Source organism: Lithobates pipiens, unplaced genomic scaffold, assembly GCF_037356315.1.
Source record: "Lithobates pipiens isolate NorthernLeopardFrog02 unplaced genomic scaffold, aLitPip1_a1.2 Scaffold_8, whole genome shotgun sequence".
In the NCBI taxonomy this organism is placed as follows: Eukaryota; Metazoa; Chordata; class Amphibia; order Anura; family Ranidae; genus Lithobates; species Lithobates pipiens.
The window spans coordinates 479,331,032-479,347,384 of NW_027507903.1; the positions used below are offsets into that span (position 1 = coordinate 479,331,032).

The 16,353-nt window shown below is 45.8% G+C and overlaps 2 protein-coding genes across 4 annotated transcripts in view; both read right to left on the minus strand.

The window, feature by feature from the left end:
- The window catches only part of LOC143960321 (protein mono-ADP-ribosyltransferase PARP12-like), a 42,014-nt gene extending 32,706 nt beyond the window's left edge, over positions 1-9,308 (minus strand). The window contains exons 1-2 of one of the 3 annotated variants that reach the window (XM_077468775.1): positions 9,044-9,308; positions 7,920-8,249 (exon numbers count right to left, since the gene is read on the minus strand). In XM_077468775.1, the coding sequence (XP_077324901.1) occupies positions 7,920-8,209 (290 nt within the window). In that variant the 5' untranslated portion in view covers positions 8,210-8,249; positions 9,044-9,308. Of the gene's footprint in view, positions 1-7,919; positions 8,250-8,722 lie in introns of all 3 variants that reach the window. The other 2 variants (XM_077468774.1, XM_077468776.1) reach the window with 2 other exon arrangements.
- LOC143960323 (uncharacterized) lies at positions 4,822-6,505 on the minus strand. Its single transcript, XM_077468782.1, has 2 exons — positions 6,307-6,505; positions 4,822-6,200 (listed from the first exon to the last, which is right to left on the minus strand). Exons 1-2 carry the CDS (start codon positions 6,503-6,505, stop codon positions 4,822-4,824), a joined length of 1,578 nt encoding a protein of 525 aa, XP_077324908.1.
- Positions 9,309-16,353: the final 7,045 nt, after the last annotated feature.

The following is a 16,353-nucleotide window of genomic DNA, read 5'->3' on the forward strand; positions in this document are numbered from 1 at the left end:
TTTTGGTATTTTGTCATATTTGATATTATAGTGTGTTTTTTTTACGTGTTCAGTTACTGCGACCCCTTTGGAAGGCCTTGTCCTTTCTTTTTTCTTCCTGTCTGCGTACATGAGGCTTCAACCAACATGACTATATCTGCATTGTTTCTGTGGATACGAGTCCTTTCAGTAACCTCCTGACACTCGGGAGGTGCTCAGGGGGAAGGTCTTTCTGAGAGGACTACAGGATCATTCTCAGGTTTGTTCTACAAGAAAACCCTCCATTGTTGTATCCTCACAGATTTACAATACCATTGTTTAATGTTACTAAAGATGATAATTGTGTGGGGGATGCCTAAAATGTCACCCCAAGCTCTGTGCAGACTTCTTGAAAAAAGCACTGTGCCTCCCATGGGAAAAAGTCAACTAGATTTATGGAGAAAGAATAATGTTGTCATGGTTGCAAAGAATAAGCATTTTCAGGTAACTGAAATAGCAACCAATTGATGATAGAGTGGCGAGGAGCTAGAATAGGGGTCTTCAAATGTTTTAAACAAAGAGCCAGTTTACTGCCCCTCAGACTTTAGGAGGGCCGGACTGTGGTCACTGGAAGTAGAAAACATCCCGACTTCTGTGGGAAAAACAGTGCTTCATTTATGGTGTCATTGGGAGGAATTGTGTCCCATTATTGGGAGGAATTGTGCCCCCGTCATTGGGAGAAATTGTGCCCCCCGTCATTGGGCCCCCCATCATTGGTGTCATTAGAACTTGGAGGAATCGTGCCCCATCATTGGGAGGAATTGTGCCCCCAGTGATAATTTTAGTCTTGGGACTAAAACTAAAATGCCATTTTAGTCCTATTTTAGTCTTCTGCAATTGTTTTAGTTTTAGTCATATTTAGTCGACTAAATCTCCAGTACATTTCAGTAATTGCAATTTAGTTGTAGTCATAATCTTTTGACTAAAATGGCATTTTAGTTTTAGTCGTATTTTAGTCGACTAAAATGTTTTAGTCATTTTATTGACTAAATTAACACTGTGTTCCCCCATCATTGGTGTCATCGGGAGGAATTGTGCCCCCATCATTGGTGTCATCGGGAGGAACTGTGCCCCCATCATTGGTGTCATCGGGAGGAATTGTGCCCCCATCATTGGTGTCATCGGGAGGAATTGTGTCCCCATCATTGGTGTCATCGGGAGGAATTGTGCCCCCATCATTGGTGTCATCGGGAGGAATTGTGTCCCCATCATTGGTGTCATCGGAAGGAATTGTGTCCCCATCATTGGTGTAATTGTACCTGTTCATTGGGGGGAATTATGCCCTATTATTGCTTTCAGGGCCCCCAGCTGTAGTTTGGAGACCACTGGGCTAGAACCTGTCAGGTTATTGCTGCCTGGAACCCTTTGAGAGATTTTGTCTCACTTCCTGTCTCAGCAACATCATGACACTGTGATGAAAATTGAGTTACAGACAATAAGACGACCTGATCTAATACAAACTAGGTAGGTCCCATCTGGACAGACATACGGGAGCTGCCATCGGGCCAATTCACACTGACATGCGTTAAAATGTATGAAAAATGACCAGTTACACTTACCGGTAACTGTGTTTCTGGGAAGTCTTCCAGGACGGCACCCTGAGAGATGACTGGTCCACCTGACAGGAAACACAATCAAAGAGGTTAAAAGCCCCCGCCCCTCCCCGTGCTCCTCAGTTGTGACAAAGTATTGACCCACACCAGTGCACGAGAGTGAAGAAAACCACACCACACCACCACACTCTATACCTTAATTTAAACCTAAAGAGAACGGGTGGGAAGTAGGCCTGCCGTCCTGGAAGACTTCCCAGAAACACAGTTACCGGTAAGTGTAACTGGTCATTTTCTCAAGTCGTCTTCCAGGACGGCACCCTGAGAGAGGAGCAAGTAGCTCAGGCCTACCTTAGGGCGGGACAACCGCTTGCAGGACCTTCCTGCCAAATGCCAGATCCTGAGGGGACAGTAACTCCACCCTGTAATGCCTCAGGAAGGTGTTCTGGCTTGTCCATGTAGCGGCTCTACATATCTGCTCCACTGAAGCTCCGGCCCTTTCTGCCCAAGAGGTTGCCAGAGATCGCGTGGAATGAGCTTTCAGGTCCCTAGGAACTGCATTACCTGACTGCTCATAGGCTAAAGCAATGGCATGCTTAATCCATCTAGCTATGGATGCTTTGGAGGCTTGTTGGCCCTTCTTTTGGCCAGAAAAATTAACTAAAAGATGGCTGGACCTTCTAAACTCCTTAACTTTTTCTAAGTAGGATAATAAACAACGTCTGACGTCCAGACAGTGAAAAGAAATTTCCCTCTCATTTTGGGGATTATTACAAAAGGAAGGTAGCACTACTTCTTGAGACCTATGGAACCTGGATGCTACCTTAGGGAGGTACAGGGGGTCCTGCCTAAGTATAACCCTGTCCTCAAATAAACGAAAGTATGGTTCCTTGACTGAAAAAGCCTGAATATCGCCTACTCTCCTGGCTGATGTAATAGCAAGCAGAAAGGCCAACTTAAAGGTGAGGATCCTGAGGGGGATCTGGTCTATTGGTTCAAAGGGGGGCCTTGTTAAGCCCTCTAACACCAAGGTAAGATCCCATGGTGGGAACCTAGACACCTGGACAGGGGACAACCTCTCTCTGACCAAAAGGAACCTCTTGATCAGAGGATCTAGTGCCAAGCGTCTCTCCAAAAAACAGGATAAGGCTGCGACCTGTGCCTTAAGTGTCTTGGTTGCCAACCCCTGCTCTGCTCCATCCTGGAGAAACTCCAGAATGGCCGGGATCTCTTGCTGTGAAGTCCCTCTCACCTGACACCAGCGAGAAAAAATCCCCCAGGTCTTAGCGTAAATACGCCTTGTGACCGGCTTCCTACTAAGGAGGAGAGTATCCACTACTCTGTCCGACAGGCCCTTCTCCCGCAGGTTCTGCCTTTCAAGAGCCAGGCCGTCAGCCTGAAGAAGCTGGGGTCTGGATGGCAAACTGGACCCTGAAGGAGAAGGTCGCGCCGAACAGGAAGGTGTAGAGGCGGGGCTATGGACCAACCCTGCAGGGCTGGAAACCAAGCTCTCTTGGGCCACCAAGGAGCTATCAGAATCAGGGCGCCTTCCGAGAGAAACAGCTTTTGAAGAACCCTCGGAATAAGCCCCATGGGGGGGAAGGCATAGGCCAACCGGAAGTCCCAAACCTGGGCCAAGGCATCTATCCCCTCTGAGCCCCCCTCTCGGGCAAGGGAAAAGAATCTCTTTACCCTTCTGTTCTTTCTGCGGGCGAACAGATCTATCTCTGGATCGCCGAACTGCCGACATACCAGGGAGAATACCTCTGGATTCAACTCCCATTCTCCCTGAAGAATCGGCTGACGACTGAGATAGTCTGCCTCTACATTCAGGGACCCCTTTATGTGGACTGCGGAAATGGAGATAATCCGATGCTCCGCCCAACCCATGATCTCTAAAGATAGAGCCAGTAGAGTTGGAGATCTGGTGCCCCCCTGATGATTGACAAATGCCACTGCCGTGGCGTTGTCTGATAGGACCTGAACTTCCTGGTCCTTGATCCTCCTTTCGAAAGCCTTTAATGCCTCCCCGATGGCCAAAAGTTCTCGAAAATTTGAGGATGTCTTTCTCTGACTCACGTCCCAGGAACCCTGGGCTGTTAGATCCTCCAGGTGGGCCCCCCACCCCCAGGAACTTGCGTCTGTTGTTATCCTGAGCGGCTGAAGCTGACTCCAAAGGAGGCCCCCCTGAAGCCTCTGAGGGTGAAGCCACCAGTGAAGAGAATCCTTTACCTCGATCGGAATGGCCACTTCTACTTCTAGAGAAACCCCTTTCCTGTCCCAAGAGGAAAGGAGGAAGTGCTGGAGGGTCCTGGAGTGCAGCTGTGCCCAAGGAACTGCTGGGATAGCTGCCGTCATCAGGCCCAGCACCCTCATAATCCCTTTGTATGGAGATGTCTTTGCCTCTAACAGAGAAAGGACCGCTGAAATTATACCCTCTACCTTGCTCTGGGGTAGAACTAACTTCTGTTGCGCGGAATCCACCAGGAATCCCAGATACATTTTCGTCTGGGCCGGAATCAGTGAGGATTTTTCCTTGCTGATGATCCATCCCAGGGATTCTAAGGTCTCCACTACCCTGGCTAGATCCAAAAGGAGCTGATCCCGATTCTGATTGTAAATCAGAATGTCGTCCAAATAGGGAATCAGCGCTACTTCCTGGAGATGCAGGAAGGCCACTACTTCTGCCAGGATCTTTGTAAAAACCCTTGGACTGGATGCCAGCCCGAAGGGGAGGGCCGCAAACTGCCAATGCTGAACTCCCTCTGGAGAGGCAATTGCAAATCTTAGGAAGACCTGATGGTTCTGAAATATAGGGACGTGAAGGTAGGCGTCCTTTAAATCCAAGGTTACCATGAACACGTCCCTGAGAAGGTGTCTCCTGAGAGAATAAACACTCTCCATGCGGAACTTCTTGTACCGCAGGAAGACGTTGAGATGCCTTAGATTTATGATGAGGCGATATCTTCCTGAGGGCTTTGGTACCACAAATATATGGGAGTAGAACCCCTGACCCTGCTGGCCCTCTGGAACAGGCACTATGACCTCCTGCCTGGCCAGTTCTTCTATATTCTGTAGGACTCCTGCTGCCTTGCCAGGATCCCTGGGAAGGTGGGTCAAGAGAAATTTGGAGGGAGGAGGGGAAAGAAATTCTAACCTGTAACCCTCTTTTATGATCTGTAGAATATGGGGGCTCTGAGTGACCCTTTCCCACTGAGGGACAAAGTGGGAAAGCCTTCCCCCCACTGGAATGTCATTTGGAGGTCTTGTCGCTTGACTTCTGGCTGGAAAAGAGAATGCCTGACTTCTGCTTATCCTTCCCAGCCCCCCAACGTCTATTAGGGGAGACCTTTTTCTCCGAGAAGCGGTTCTTTGCCTGGGGGCCACGAAAAAACCTCTTCCTATCCCTCCTCGGTTTAGTAGGGAATTTCTTCCCCTTTTCGGTCGACCTAGCAAGGGCTTGGTCTAGGCCAGCACCAAAAAGGAGGGAACCCTCAAAAGGGAGGCCACATAGACGGGTCTTAGATGAGCCATCCCCGTCCCAAGTTTTAACCCATAGGGCTCGCCGAGCCGAGTTTAGTAAGGCAGCAGACTTGGCGGTTGTGCGCACCGTCTCCACGGCCGCATCCGCTAGGTATGCAACAGCGCTGCCTACGACCTCCAATGAATCTAAGACCTCCTTAGACTTGGAAGTCTGGGAGATGTGGTCTATCAGCTTAGAGATCCACATGTCCGCATTTCTAGCGATGCAGGCTGAGGCCAACGCGGGGCTCATAGCCGACGCGTTGGCCTCCCAGGCCCTGCGCAAAATAGTTTCTGCCCTCCGATCCATCTGATCCTTGATGTTCCCAGTGTCTTCAAAGGAAAGATCGGATTGTTTAGAAACTTGTGCCAGGGAGGCGTCTAGCCTAGGAGTCTTGAAAAACTTCTCCTCATCCTCCTCAGTAAAGGGGCATCTACGCTTCCATGTTTTGTACTTTAGGAGCCTCTTCTCCGGATCCTTCCACTCCCTTAAGATAATATCTTTGAGTGCAGGATGTACCGGAAGAACCCTGGTCTGTGGTTTAATTAAGCCCCTATACATTTTGTCTTGGGCAGAGACCTGTGCCGTGGGCTCCTGAATCCCTTCAGAAGCGTAAACCGCCCTCAGTAGTCCCTCCATGTCATCGGCTGAAAAGATATGCCTGCTAGACCTGGAGTCCTCCCCCTCATCCTCCTCCTGGCTGTCCAACACACCCTCGTCCGAGAATCCCTGCCCATGGGATTCGGACTCATCCTCCTCCTCTGAATCCTGAGACTGGAGATACCTTGGGTTGTCTGCCCGCCGTCTAGACCCCCTAGAGGAAGCGGAGCCCTCCTGGGAGGAGGCGTCCTTGCTGGTGTGAGCCTCTGAATCCCTAGACTTAAGGGAGGACTGAAAGGCTTTCAGAGTGGACAGCATCTCAGTTTGTACTGTGAGAAACTTCTCCATTATCTGAGAGGTTTCCTTCCCTGTCAGCTTCTGTATACATTTAAAGCAGAAGGGTTTAGGATGATCTGGGGGTAATCTAGCATTACAGTTTCCACAACGCTTAGAGCGGGTGGAAGATTTCACGGGACGGCTGGCAACCCCAAGGGCAGTGGCATCGTCCCCTGAAACAAAAACATACAGGCATTACAATACAGCACTGTACCACCCAGAGGAGAAGAGTTGGGGTACCCTCCCCCATCTAAACCTCCGGCGGCCGGTCGGACTCACCCCCTGTGGTCTCCTCCATGGCCATGGACCCTGCGGGTCTCTCCTCACGTTCCATGCTGCTGGCACCAGTGAGCTTCTTCGGACAGCTAACACAGGCGAAGGCAGCCGGTCTGTGGGAGAAGTGGGCGCCTGCTCCTCCTGGATTTATGTCCCCGATTTGGCAAATCAGCTGTGAGGCTGAGGCTGTGGTTACCTCCATGCTGATACGGCCACCATTTTGCTGTAGACAGGAAATGACCCGAACTCTGAGCTCACTTCCTGTTCTGTGGAGGAAGTGATGTCATTCCTCCACCAAGCTCCAGGAAGATGGTGCCAAACCTCCCCAGAAAGCTGAGCACCTCTGCTGCAAAGGGGAGATACTGCCTCCAGCTGCACCAAGAACCCTCTGGATTGCTGGACCTGGAGTCTTCAGAGAGATACCCTGAGCCAAAAAGGGACACCAGGCTCCTTTTCTGCACGGCCACCGCACAGGTAAGGAGAGGAGAGGAAAATTGGCCCCTGAAGTTCTGGGTACACCACTGTACCCAGGGTCCTTCAGCGCTCAGGGGGGCTCTTCCAGTTTCTGCTGCCCCCCCTGAGGAAAATATAGGGGAACCCCCCAGGAAGGATGAGAACATCCTGCCAGACCTAGAGGCTTCCCAGGCATTAGGTCTGGCTCCCAGGGGGAGACCACCAGCCCCAGGCTTTGGGTCTAGGAAAAAATAACAAACGGTTTCGCTGTGGGGAAACACAATCAAAAACTGAGGAGCACGGGGAGGGGCGGGGGCTTTTAACCTCTTTGATTGTGTTTCCTGTCAGGTGGACCAGTCATCTCTCAGGGTGCCGTCCTGGAAGACGACTTGAGAAAAATGTATTTACATTTCCATTCATTTTACTTATGTTGTAACGCACACTGACGTCCCTTGACATACATGCCCAGCGTTATGGTGTGAATGGGACACATCGGAAGGACAATTGAAAATAATTGTTTTTCAGTTATCTGTATTTAACAGCTGCGCTAGAAGGCAAAACAACACACTGGTGTGGCTTGGCCCTACCATCCTTTCTTTTGTACTAAGTCAGTAACCTGGTACCAGCATGTAGCCAGCAAAGGACACCCAATATACACTTTTGTCTTTTCTAGGAGGAAGTGAAATAATGGGAGGATGGGAATGAAGAGTGGGATGAAAGAGAAAGGAAAGGAGACGAGAGGGAAGGGAAGGAAAGGAGACGAGAGGGAAGGGAAGGAAAGGAGACGAGAGGGAAGGGAAGGAAAGGAGACGAGAGGGAAGGGAAGGAAAGGAGACGAGAGGGAAGGGAAGGAAAGGAGACGAGAGGGAAGGGAAGGAAAGGAGACGAGAGGGAAGGGAAGGAAAGGAGACGAGAGGGAAGGGAAGGAAAGGAGACGAGAGGGAAGGGAAGGAAAGGAGACGAGAGGGAAGGGAAGGAAAGGAGACGAGAGGGAAGGGAAGGAAAGGAGACGAGAGGAGAGGAGAGGAGGAGAGAGGAAGTTAGAAGGGTGAGAGAGGAAGGAAGGTAAATGCATCCACAAAGGGCCCACAATACCAGCTCCCTTACTGCAAGCTCCTGAGAACACTCAGGACGTGTCATAACCCCTCAAAGATCCACTTTACCTGCTGCAGCCCCCCAGGATGAAGAAGCGGCACAGGTGAAGTTTCCCGCAGTCGCCTGTACACTCCTGGTTCCGATCAGCACACATGCGAAGCTGACTGGCGTAGACCACCAACTGATCACCATCTTGATTTCTGGTCACCAAACTCTGACCTTCCATCGAATCCATCAACTGGAGCAATTGCTCTGAACTCAACTGTAGGGACCCGGCCAACTGCCCCTGCTCCATACTGCCCCAATTGGAGCAAAGCACCTTGCAAAGCCGCAGCGAGAGGGGGGAGGAGACAGACATGTTCAGAGGGCGGGGCGTATGCTCCTGAAATTAGGTCTACCTGCGAGATATGGACATCCAACAATTATCTACCGCAACTTACAACTGCCTCTTTATGGCCACAACCAAACATTCAACTCTCTCAAATTCCTCCAATCTAAGTGGTGGGTCTTTTGATCTGCAATAGCCAACCAATCAGTCTGCACCCTTGTGACTCAGTGTCCGGCCCCCGCAGATCAAGAGAATCCAATAATTAAATCTTTCCTTTGAAATGAGTTCTATAGAAATGAATCTACAATTGTTAGCTGTTCTATCACTCCTGTCTACCAGGTAGATTGGTGACCCCCAAATCACCCCTCAATCCAAGCCAAATCTGTGTCTGACTCAGTGATTTAATCTGCACTCCTACAATCACCCGATCTGATCCTTACAATCTATTACCCTTTGATGTGATCCTTACAATTACCCTTCGATCTGATCCTTACAATTCGATGTCATCCTTACAATCTATTACCCTTTCGATCTGATCCTTACAATCTATGGTTGTCTGATCCTTGCAATCTATCATCCATACAATCTACGATCCTCTGTTCTACGCTTCATCTGATCCCTACAGTCTTCGTCCGATTCTCACAATATGATCGGCAGATAAGTGGCCCCCGAAGACTGCAGAGCAATATCCCGACTATATATGTGAATTCCTTCCAGTCTGCAGATGTGGCTTTCCTGCCTCCCTCCTGGGATTTGGTAAAAGCTCTGAAACCCCACCGATCTAATCTGAAGATGTGGAGCTTCTGTCCGATCCAGACTAGAGATGGGAGAAGGAGAGCTCAGGAGTTACCGGCCATCACCCACCCCGGATCCTCCTCTTCTCCTCCCAGCATCAGCCTCATCCAGGAAACCGAAACTGCAAAACCAGAGCCCGCCCCCGGCCCCGCCCCATCACCTCGGGCTATGCGCGCACCCGGCCCTCACCATACTGTTACTAGGCACGCCGCCCTATACGAGCTATGCGCGCCCCTTGCCCTTTCCAAACATTTCATGCTACTTGGTAGGTCGCCTTCCCCGTTCCGAGCTATGCGCGCCCCCGCTGGACTGCCCAATGCGCGTTCCAGTCCCGCTGCGTCGGCTCACGTGATGAGGGAAGAGACAACGTGTAGCTCATACTGTGCCTCTCCAATCTGCTGATTGGTAGTTGCTCTCCAGGATGGGCGTGTCCTAGAAGTGTAGGTTATACGATCACATGATCAGAGAAGCTGATTCCCCAAACATCCCCCTCCTTGGCAGCACATTAGAACAACTCATTAGAGGGGACTTTCCTCTGTACTTTCCCTCCTACTTGCTAGTTAACGCAGTAATAAAGTCCACTTTGTGATTTTTAACTATAATACGACTTACCTGTAGGTAAGATGAATATGGCATGCATCATTGCGCACAGTGTAGGCTATATTTACCCTGGGTAAAGCCACTGATATCCCCGGCCCATGCGCTCTGAAGGTCCGGTGTCTTGTCATATAACGTCCTCCATCCGATAGTGTCCGCTGCGTACTGCGCATGCGCAGTACACAGCAACACAGATTCTGAAAATTGCTGAGGATGAACGGCGCTTACGCCGTGAGTCCAGGTTCTAGCCCCACCATCCAAGTGGACATAGAGTAGGAATAAAAAAGAGCCGAGCGCAGCGAGGCCGAGCCCGAAGCGTGGCGAGCGAAGCGTGGCGAGCGAAGCTCGCCCACGAGGGGCCCTCTAATATTCACAACCCTATGTCCGCTTGGATGGTGGGGCTACCACCTCTACTCACGGTGCAGGCACTGTTCAGCTTCGGAGATTTTCCGAAGCTTCGTCTGCTCCGTACTGCGCATGCAGGCGGACACTATTTGATGGCCGGACACTATACGGCAGAACACCGGCATACTGTGCTAGGGTTCTGTAAGATTAAGCGACCAGTGTTGCCAAACCCCCCAAAGTGAAATCTACTGTCAGAAAGCCAAAATTTACAAACAAAACCAATTTTTTACTATTAAATAGTCATGAAATGTACTGGCAGTCGCATTTTTTACTGACAGTGCAAAAAAAGTACCTAAATTTGTTGTTTTCAGTGCTAAACCATGAAAATGTTAATATTTAAACTATAAACATGTAGCTAGTGCGATTAGCAATGTGTTTAAGTTACACAAAAGTAAAAAAAACATTTCTCTCTGTCAAAAACATATTTCTCTCTGATGTTAAGGTGAACGCTGCAGATCATGATCCAAGGGGGAACTCTGATATAAGGAGGGGCTCTGGTCACCAGAGACCACCTTATATCAGAGTCCACTGCTTTGCCCTTTACATCAGAGTTCCCCCTTGCACTGTAAAGTGGGAATCCTGCAAAATCTTATGTAAATGGAAATGCCGGGAACTGATCTTTGTGGCTCTGGTGACCAGAGACCACCTTCTGCAGAGTGAATACACTAAGGTAAGGGGGGGGGGGGGGTTACTGATATAAGAGGGAACCTTTATATCAGTGCCACCTTACATAATTGCATTCACTCCCCCCTTACATCAATGACCCCCCTCTTCAGACTGCCTGGCGCTGTCACTGACCTCCTCTCAGGTGCACCGTGCAGGGCTCAGTCAGACTCCAGGTTAGTGGCTCTGGATTTTTCCATAGTCTCCTTTCCACAGTCCACACATGTCTGACCTCTTCCATGACCCCCATCCTAGCGTCACTCTCACTCTTGATTCCTCTCCGGACTCCCCCCTCAGAGACTGCAGACATGACAAAAAACAAGAGATGGTCAGAGGATGGTGGACAGGATACAGGAGGTGGTCAGAGGATGGCAGACAGGACACAGGAGGTGGTCAGAGGATGGCGGACAGGACACAGGGGATGGTCAGAGGATGGCGGACAGGATACAGGAGGTGGTCAGAGGATGGCAGACAGGACAAAGGAAGTGGTCAGAGGATGGCAGACAGGACACAGGAGGTGGTCAGAGGATGGCAGACAGGACACAGGAGGTGGTCAGAGGATGGCGGACAGGACACAGGGTATGGTCTGAGGATGGCAGACAGGACACAGAGGATGGTCAGAGGATGGCGGACAAGACACATGAAGTGGTCAGAGGATGGCGGACAAGACACAGGAGGTGGTCAGAGGATGGCGGACAAGACACAGGGAATGGTCAGAGGATGGCGGACAGAACCTCAGACCACCTCCTGTGTCTTGTCCACCATCCTCTGACCATCCCCTGTGTCTTGTCCGCCATCCTCTGACCACCTCCTGTGTCTTGTCCGCCATCCTCTGACCACCTCCTGTGTCCTGTCCACCATCCTCTGACCACTTCATGTGTGGTCAGAGGGTCCAAGTTTTGTTGTACACTTCATGTCTGTCTTGAGCTGTCATAATTAGGTCTTCCATTTTATTTATATCTTCCACTTTTCGTAGCCACATTTCTGTGGTCGGTGGATGTTGCTTTTTCCAGAGCAGGGGGATGCATGATTTGGCTGCGTTTGTCAAATGTCTAAGTATGGATTTTCTATAGTCTCTCTGAGATATAGAAGATATATGAAGTAAAAAGTAAGCCGGATCGTTTGGGATCTGGAAGTCTGTAAACTTTTGAGATATTGTGCGGACTGTTGCCCAGAAAGTTGTCAGTTTACTACAAGACCAGAACATGTGCAACATAGCCCCCCTAGCCTCACCGCAGCGCCAGCAATACTCTGGTGTGCCAGGAAAGATGATATGTAAGCCACTAGGTGTTAGATACCATCTCGTCAAGATTTTAAAATTGGTTTCCTGGATTTTCGTGCATATCGAGGATTTGAGGGAGAAATTTAGACCTCTAACATTGGCAGGCAACATGTAATGGTTAGCTTTCCCAGGAGTCTAATGATTTTAAGGTAATAGCACCTTCAACCACCAGGTGTCTCACATGTGTTTGGTGTTTATCTCTTTAAGTTAATATTTTTTTTATTTCTATAATATGCATTGGTTTTTATATATGTTCTAACAAATATATCTCTAGTGTTCAGGAATGATAGTAACTGATATAATAGAAAATATGCTTAACATAATTTTGAATAATCCCCATTGTATAAAATGGTTATGTATATGTATATCAATGTATATCTATTAAATCTTTAGTCCTTTTAGAAAGGACACAGGTTAGATATATATCAATCAATATCACATACAATTATTATCTATATGGATACATGTATATTTGGGGTATCCAATCAATATTTGTTTATCTAAACATAGGTTAAATTCTTATACAGTTATAATCACGATTATATGTTTTTCATAATACTAATTCGTTGCTAAAACACTTCTACTTATGATCACACTTTCATATATTTTTTCTTTATGACAAAGTTCTTTAGATCATTAGATACTAAAATTATAATATCTCTTTGACCTACAAATATCACATATAATTTGATTGACTTATATTCACCGTATGAGTACTTTTAAAATATGTCTGACTTGCATATCCCTCTAACACCATGTTTTGAGATGGACTTTGAGCAGTCCAATAAATGTTTAGATGGCTTAGCTGTGTCCATCAAGTCCCTACAATTCACACAATAGGTTTTGTTGGACAAGGTGTCAGCTATTGAATTTTGTCTTCATGGTTGTATATTGTTCAAACTGTCTTCACTTGAGCATAATGGGGTTTTCTAGTTAAGGGCTATTCCCATGTGATCATTCCCTATGCAAGTTTGGTCTTCTCAATCTAACCAACAGAATAAGTACACATCTTTTTGTTTGGTGACAAAAGCTACCATTGTTCCAGTCTCATGTTTCAACACAGGGTTACAGATAACTATTCCCCTGCACATTTGGAAAAACAAAAAGTGTGAGATCATATATTTTGTTATAGGCCTCATGTACATTAGACGCAGGTGAAAACTCTGCTCAAAAAAAGCTGAAACGCGCGTTTCGCCGCTTTTGCATGCCGCGTTTAGCCGTGTTTAGCCGCGTTTGCGTTTATAAGCGTTTATAAAGATAACATCATGTAGACCCTCCCCAAGCTCTCAAAGCATGTTTTTTTAACTGTTTCTGTTATTTTGATCAGAGTGAGCAGCAGCAGCATAGAGAGCAGTTTTACACTTGCATTTGCCTCTCTTTCTGTGGTATATATTTTGAAATGGGTCCCATATTGAATATATGTCAGGAAATGCTCCTGATGTTGCTCTTGATGAGACAGCAACGTCGTCGCAAATTTCCTGAGAGGTCCAGAGTCAGAGCTCGTCGATATTGGACCCATCCGTTGATGGGACAGCGAATGTCCATTGGATATTTCACAAACATGTATGTGCAGCTGCATACCTACCCCGACAAGTTTTTTTAATTTTAGCCGGATGTCCATTGTCACATTTGATCTGCTCTTAGAAAAAGTACGACCTGGTCTGACATTTATGGATACCAATATGAGAAACAGTGTGTCACCAGAGGAACGTCTGTTGGTAACGATCAGGTATGTGTATATATTTATAAAATATATTTATCTATAGATGTACAGATTAATTTTTTTCTCTGTCCTTTATTTAAAAAAAAATAATGTCTATTTATAGCAAATTATCCAATTTTTTAAAATATCTCAAATTTTCTTGTGGCAATTTTTAAAATGTTTTCATTATTTCTAATATAAAACAATATTAAAATAGTTATTGTTTTTTTTTTAAATCTTAATATATTTTTTTAAATATTTTTTTCTAGTTTCAAATTGTATGTTAATTAGATTTTTTATAATTGTTTTAAATTTATTTGGCCAATTTTTTAATATATTTTTATCGTGAAATATGTATTGATTAATATATTTTAATTCTTTGCTGCTGTATATGGTAGTATAATATTTTTTAATGCCTTATTAAAATATCCAGAATCCTAACCCTAACCATTCATCCTAACCCTAACCACTAACCCTACCCCTAACCCTAAACAATAACCCTAACACTAACCACTAACACTAACCCTAACCCTAACAGCTAACCCTATCCCTTACACTAACCCTAACCCTAACCAACCCTAACCCTAATCCAACACTTAATCCTAAACAATAACCCTAACCCTAACGGATAACCACTTACCATAACACCCAACCCTAATAACCATTGACCAAATGACATTGTCGCAGATGGTCACAGTTGACTTTGAGGCCATGTATCTCTGATGCAGAAAAGTGCATGACATTTTGCGACCTGAATTTGGGGCCCCCTATCTCGGGGTCACTTGGTGATAGGAACCTCAAATTTGGATATGTTGTAGTGCTAGTTCCACAGTGTCTGCATACCGAATTTGGGGTTCCTGGCAATAAGTGGCCCCAAGATATGGGCCCCCAAAATCAGGTTACAAAATGTCATTCTCTGATGCAGAAAAGTGTATGACATTTTGCGACCCGACTTTGGGGCCCCCTATCTCGGGGTCACTTGGTGATAGGAACCTCAGGGTGGCAAAATGTCATTTTCAGATCATATTTCTGAGTTTTCAGGTCCAAAAAATTGGGTTCCTTTAAAAACGGTTATAAACGCAAACGTGGCTAAATGCGGGTGCCGCGTTTAGCCGCGTTTAGCCGTGTTTTGCGTCTAAAACTTAGAAATTTTTTTGTCTGAACCCATTTTTTTGCTTCTGGAAAAACAAGGTTAAACGCAACTGCATAAAAACGGCAAAAAACGAGACTGTGTGCATGGACACATAGGATAACATTGAATGAGTTCAGGGGCAGTTGAAAAAAGTGTCCAACTGCATCTGAACACGCGTTTAACAGCGCCTCATGTGCATGAGGCCTAAGGCCTCATGCACACGAGACGCAGGTGAAAACTCTGCCCAAAAAAAGCTGAAACGCGCGTTTAGAAACGCACGTTTTGCCGCGTTTGCATAACGCGTTTAAATGCGTTTAGCCGCGTTTGCGTTTATAAGCGTTTAGAAAGATAACATCATGTAGACCCTCCCCAAGCTCTCAAAGCATGTTTTTTTTTACTATTTCTGCTATTTTGATCAGAGTGAGCAGCAGCAGCATAGAGAGCAGTTGCATTTGCCTCTCTTTCTGTGGTATATATTTTGAAATGGATCCCATATTGAATATATGTCAGGAAATGCTCCTGATGTTGCTCTTGATGAGACAGCAACATTGTTGCAAATTTCGTGAGAGGTCCAGAGTCAGAGTTCATCCATATTGGACCCATCCGTTGATGGGACAGCGAATGTCCGTTGGATATTTCACAAAAATGTATGTGCAGCTGCGTACCTACCCCGACAAGTTTTTTAATTTTAGCCGGATGTCCATTGTCACATTTGATCTGCTCTTAGAAAAAGTACGACCTGGTCTGACATTCGTGGACACCAATATGAGAAACAGTGTGTCACCAGAGGAACGTCTGTTGCTAACGATCAGGTATGTGAATATATTTATAAAATATATTTATCTATAGATGTACAGATGATTTTTTTTCTCTGTCCTTTATTTAAAAAAAAATAATGTCTATTTATAGCAAATTATCCAATTTTTTAAAATATCAAAAATTTTCTTGTGGCAATTTTTAACATGTTTTCATTATTTCTAATATAAAACAATATTAAAATAGTTAATTATTTATTTTTTAATCTTAATATATGTTTTTATTCATTTTTTCTAGTTTCAAATTGTTTTATTTAAAAGCAAATCTATGTTAATTAGATTTTTTATAATTGTTTTAAATTTATTTGGCCAATTTTTTTAATATATTTTTAACATGTTAAAAATTGCCACAAGAAAATTTTTGATATTTTAAAAAATTTGATAATTTGCTATAAATAGACATTATTTTTTTTAAAATAAAGGACAGAGAAAAAAATTCATCTGTACATCTATAGATAAATATATTTTATAAATATATACACATACCTGATCGTTACCAACAGACGTTCCTCTGGTGACACACTGTTTCTCATATTGGTGTCCACGAATGTCAGACCAGGTCATACTTTTTCTAAGAGCAGATCAAATGTGACAATGGACATCCGGCTAAAATTAAAAAACTTGTCGGGGTAGGTACGCAGCTGCACATACATGTTTTATATTTTTATCATGAAATATGTATTGATTAATATATTTTAATTCTTTGCTGCTGTATATGGTAGTATAATATTTTTTAATGCCTTATTAAAATATCCAGAATCCTAACCCTAACCATTCATCCTA

Excerpts from the sequence above, each read along its gene's own strand:
- LOC143960323 (XM_077468782.1), bottom strand. The coding sequence starts at position 6,505 with ATGGAGGTAACCACAGCCTCAGCCTCACAGCTGATTTGCCAAATCGGG. Across the intron at positions 6,201-6,306 it reads CATGGAGGAGACCACAGGGG|GGGACGATGCCACTGCCCTT; the intron begins GTGAGTCCGACC and ends TTTTTGTTTCAG.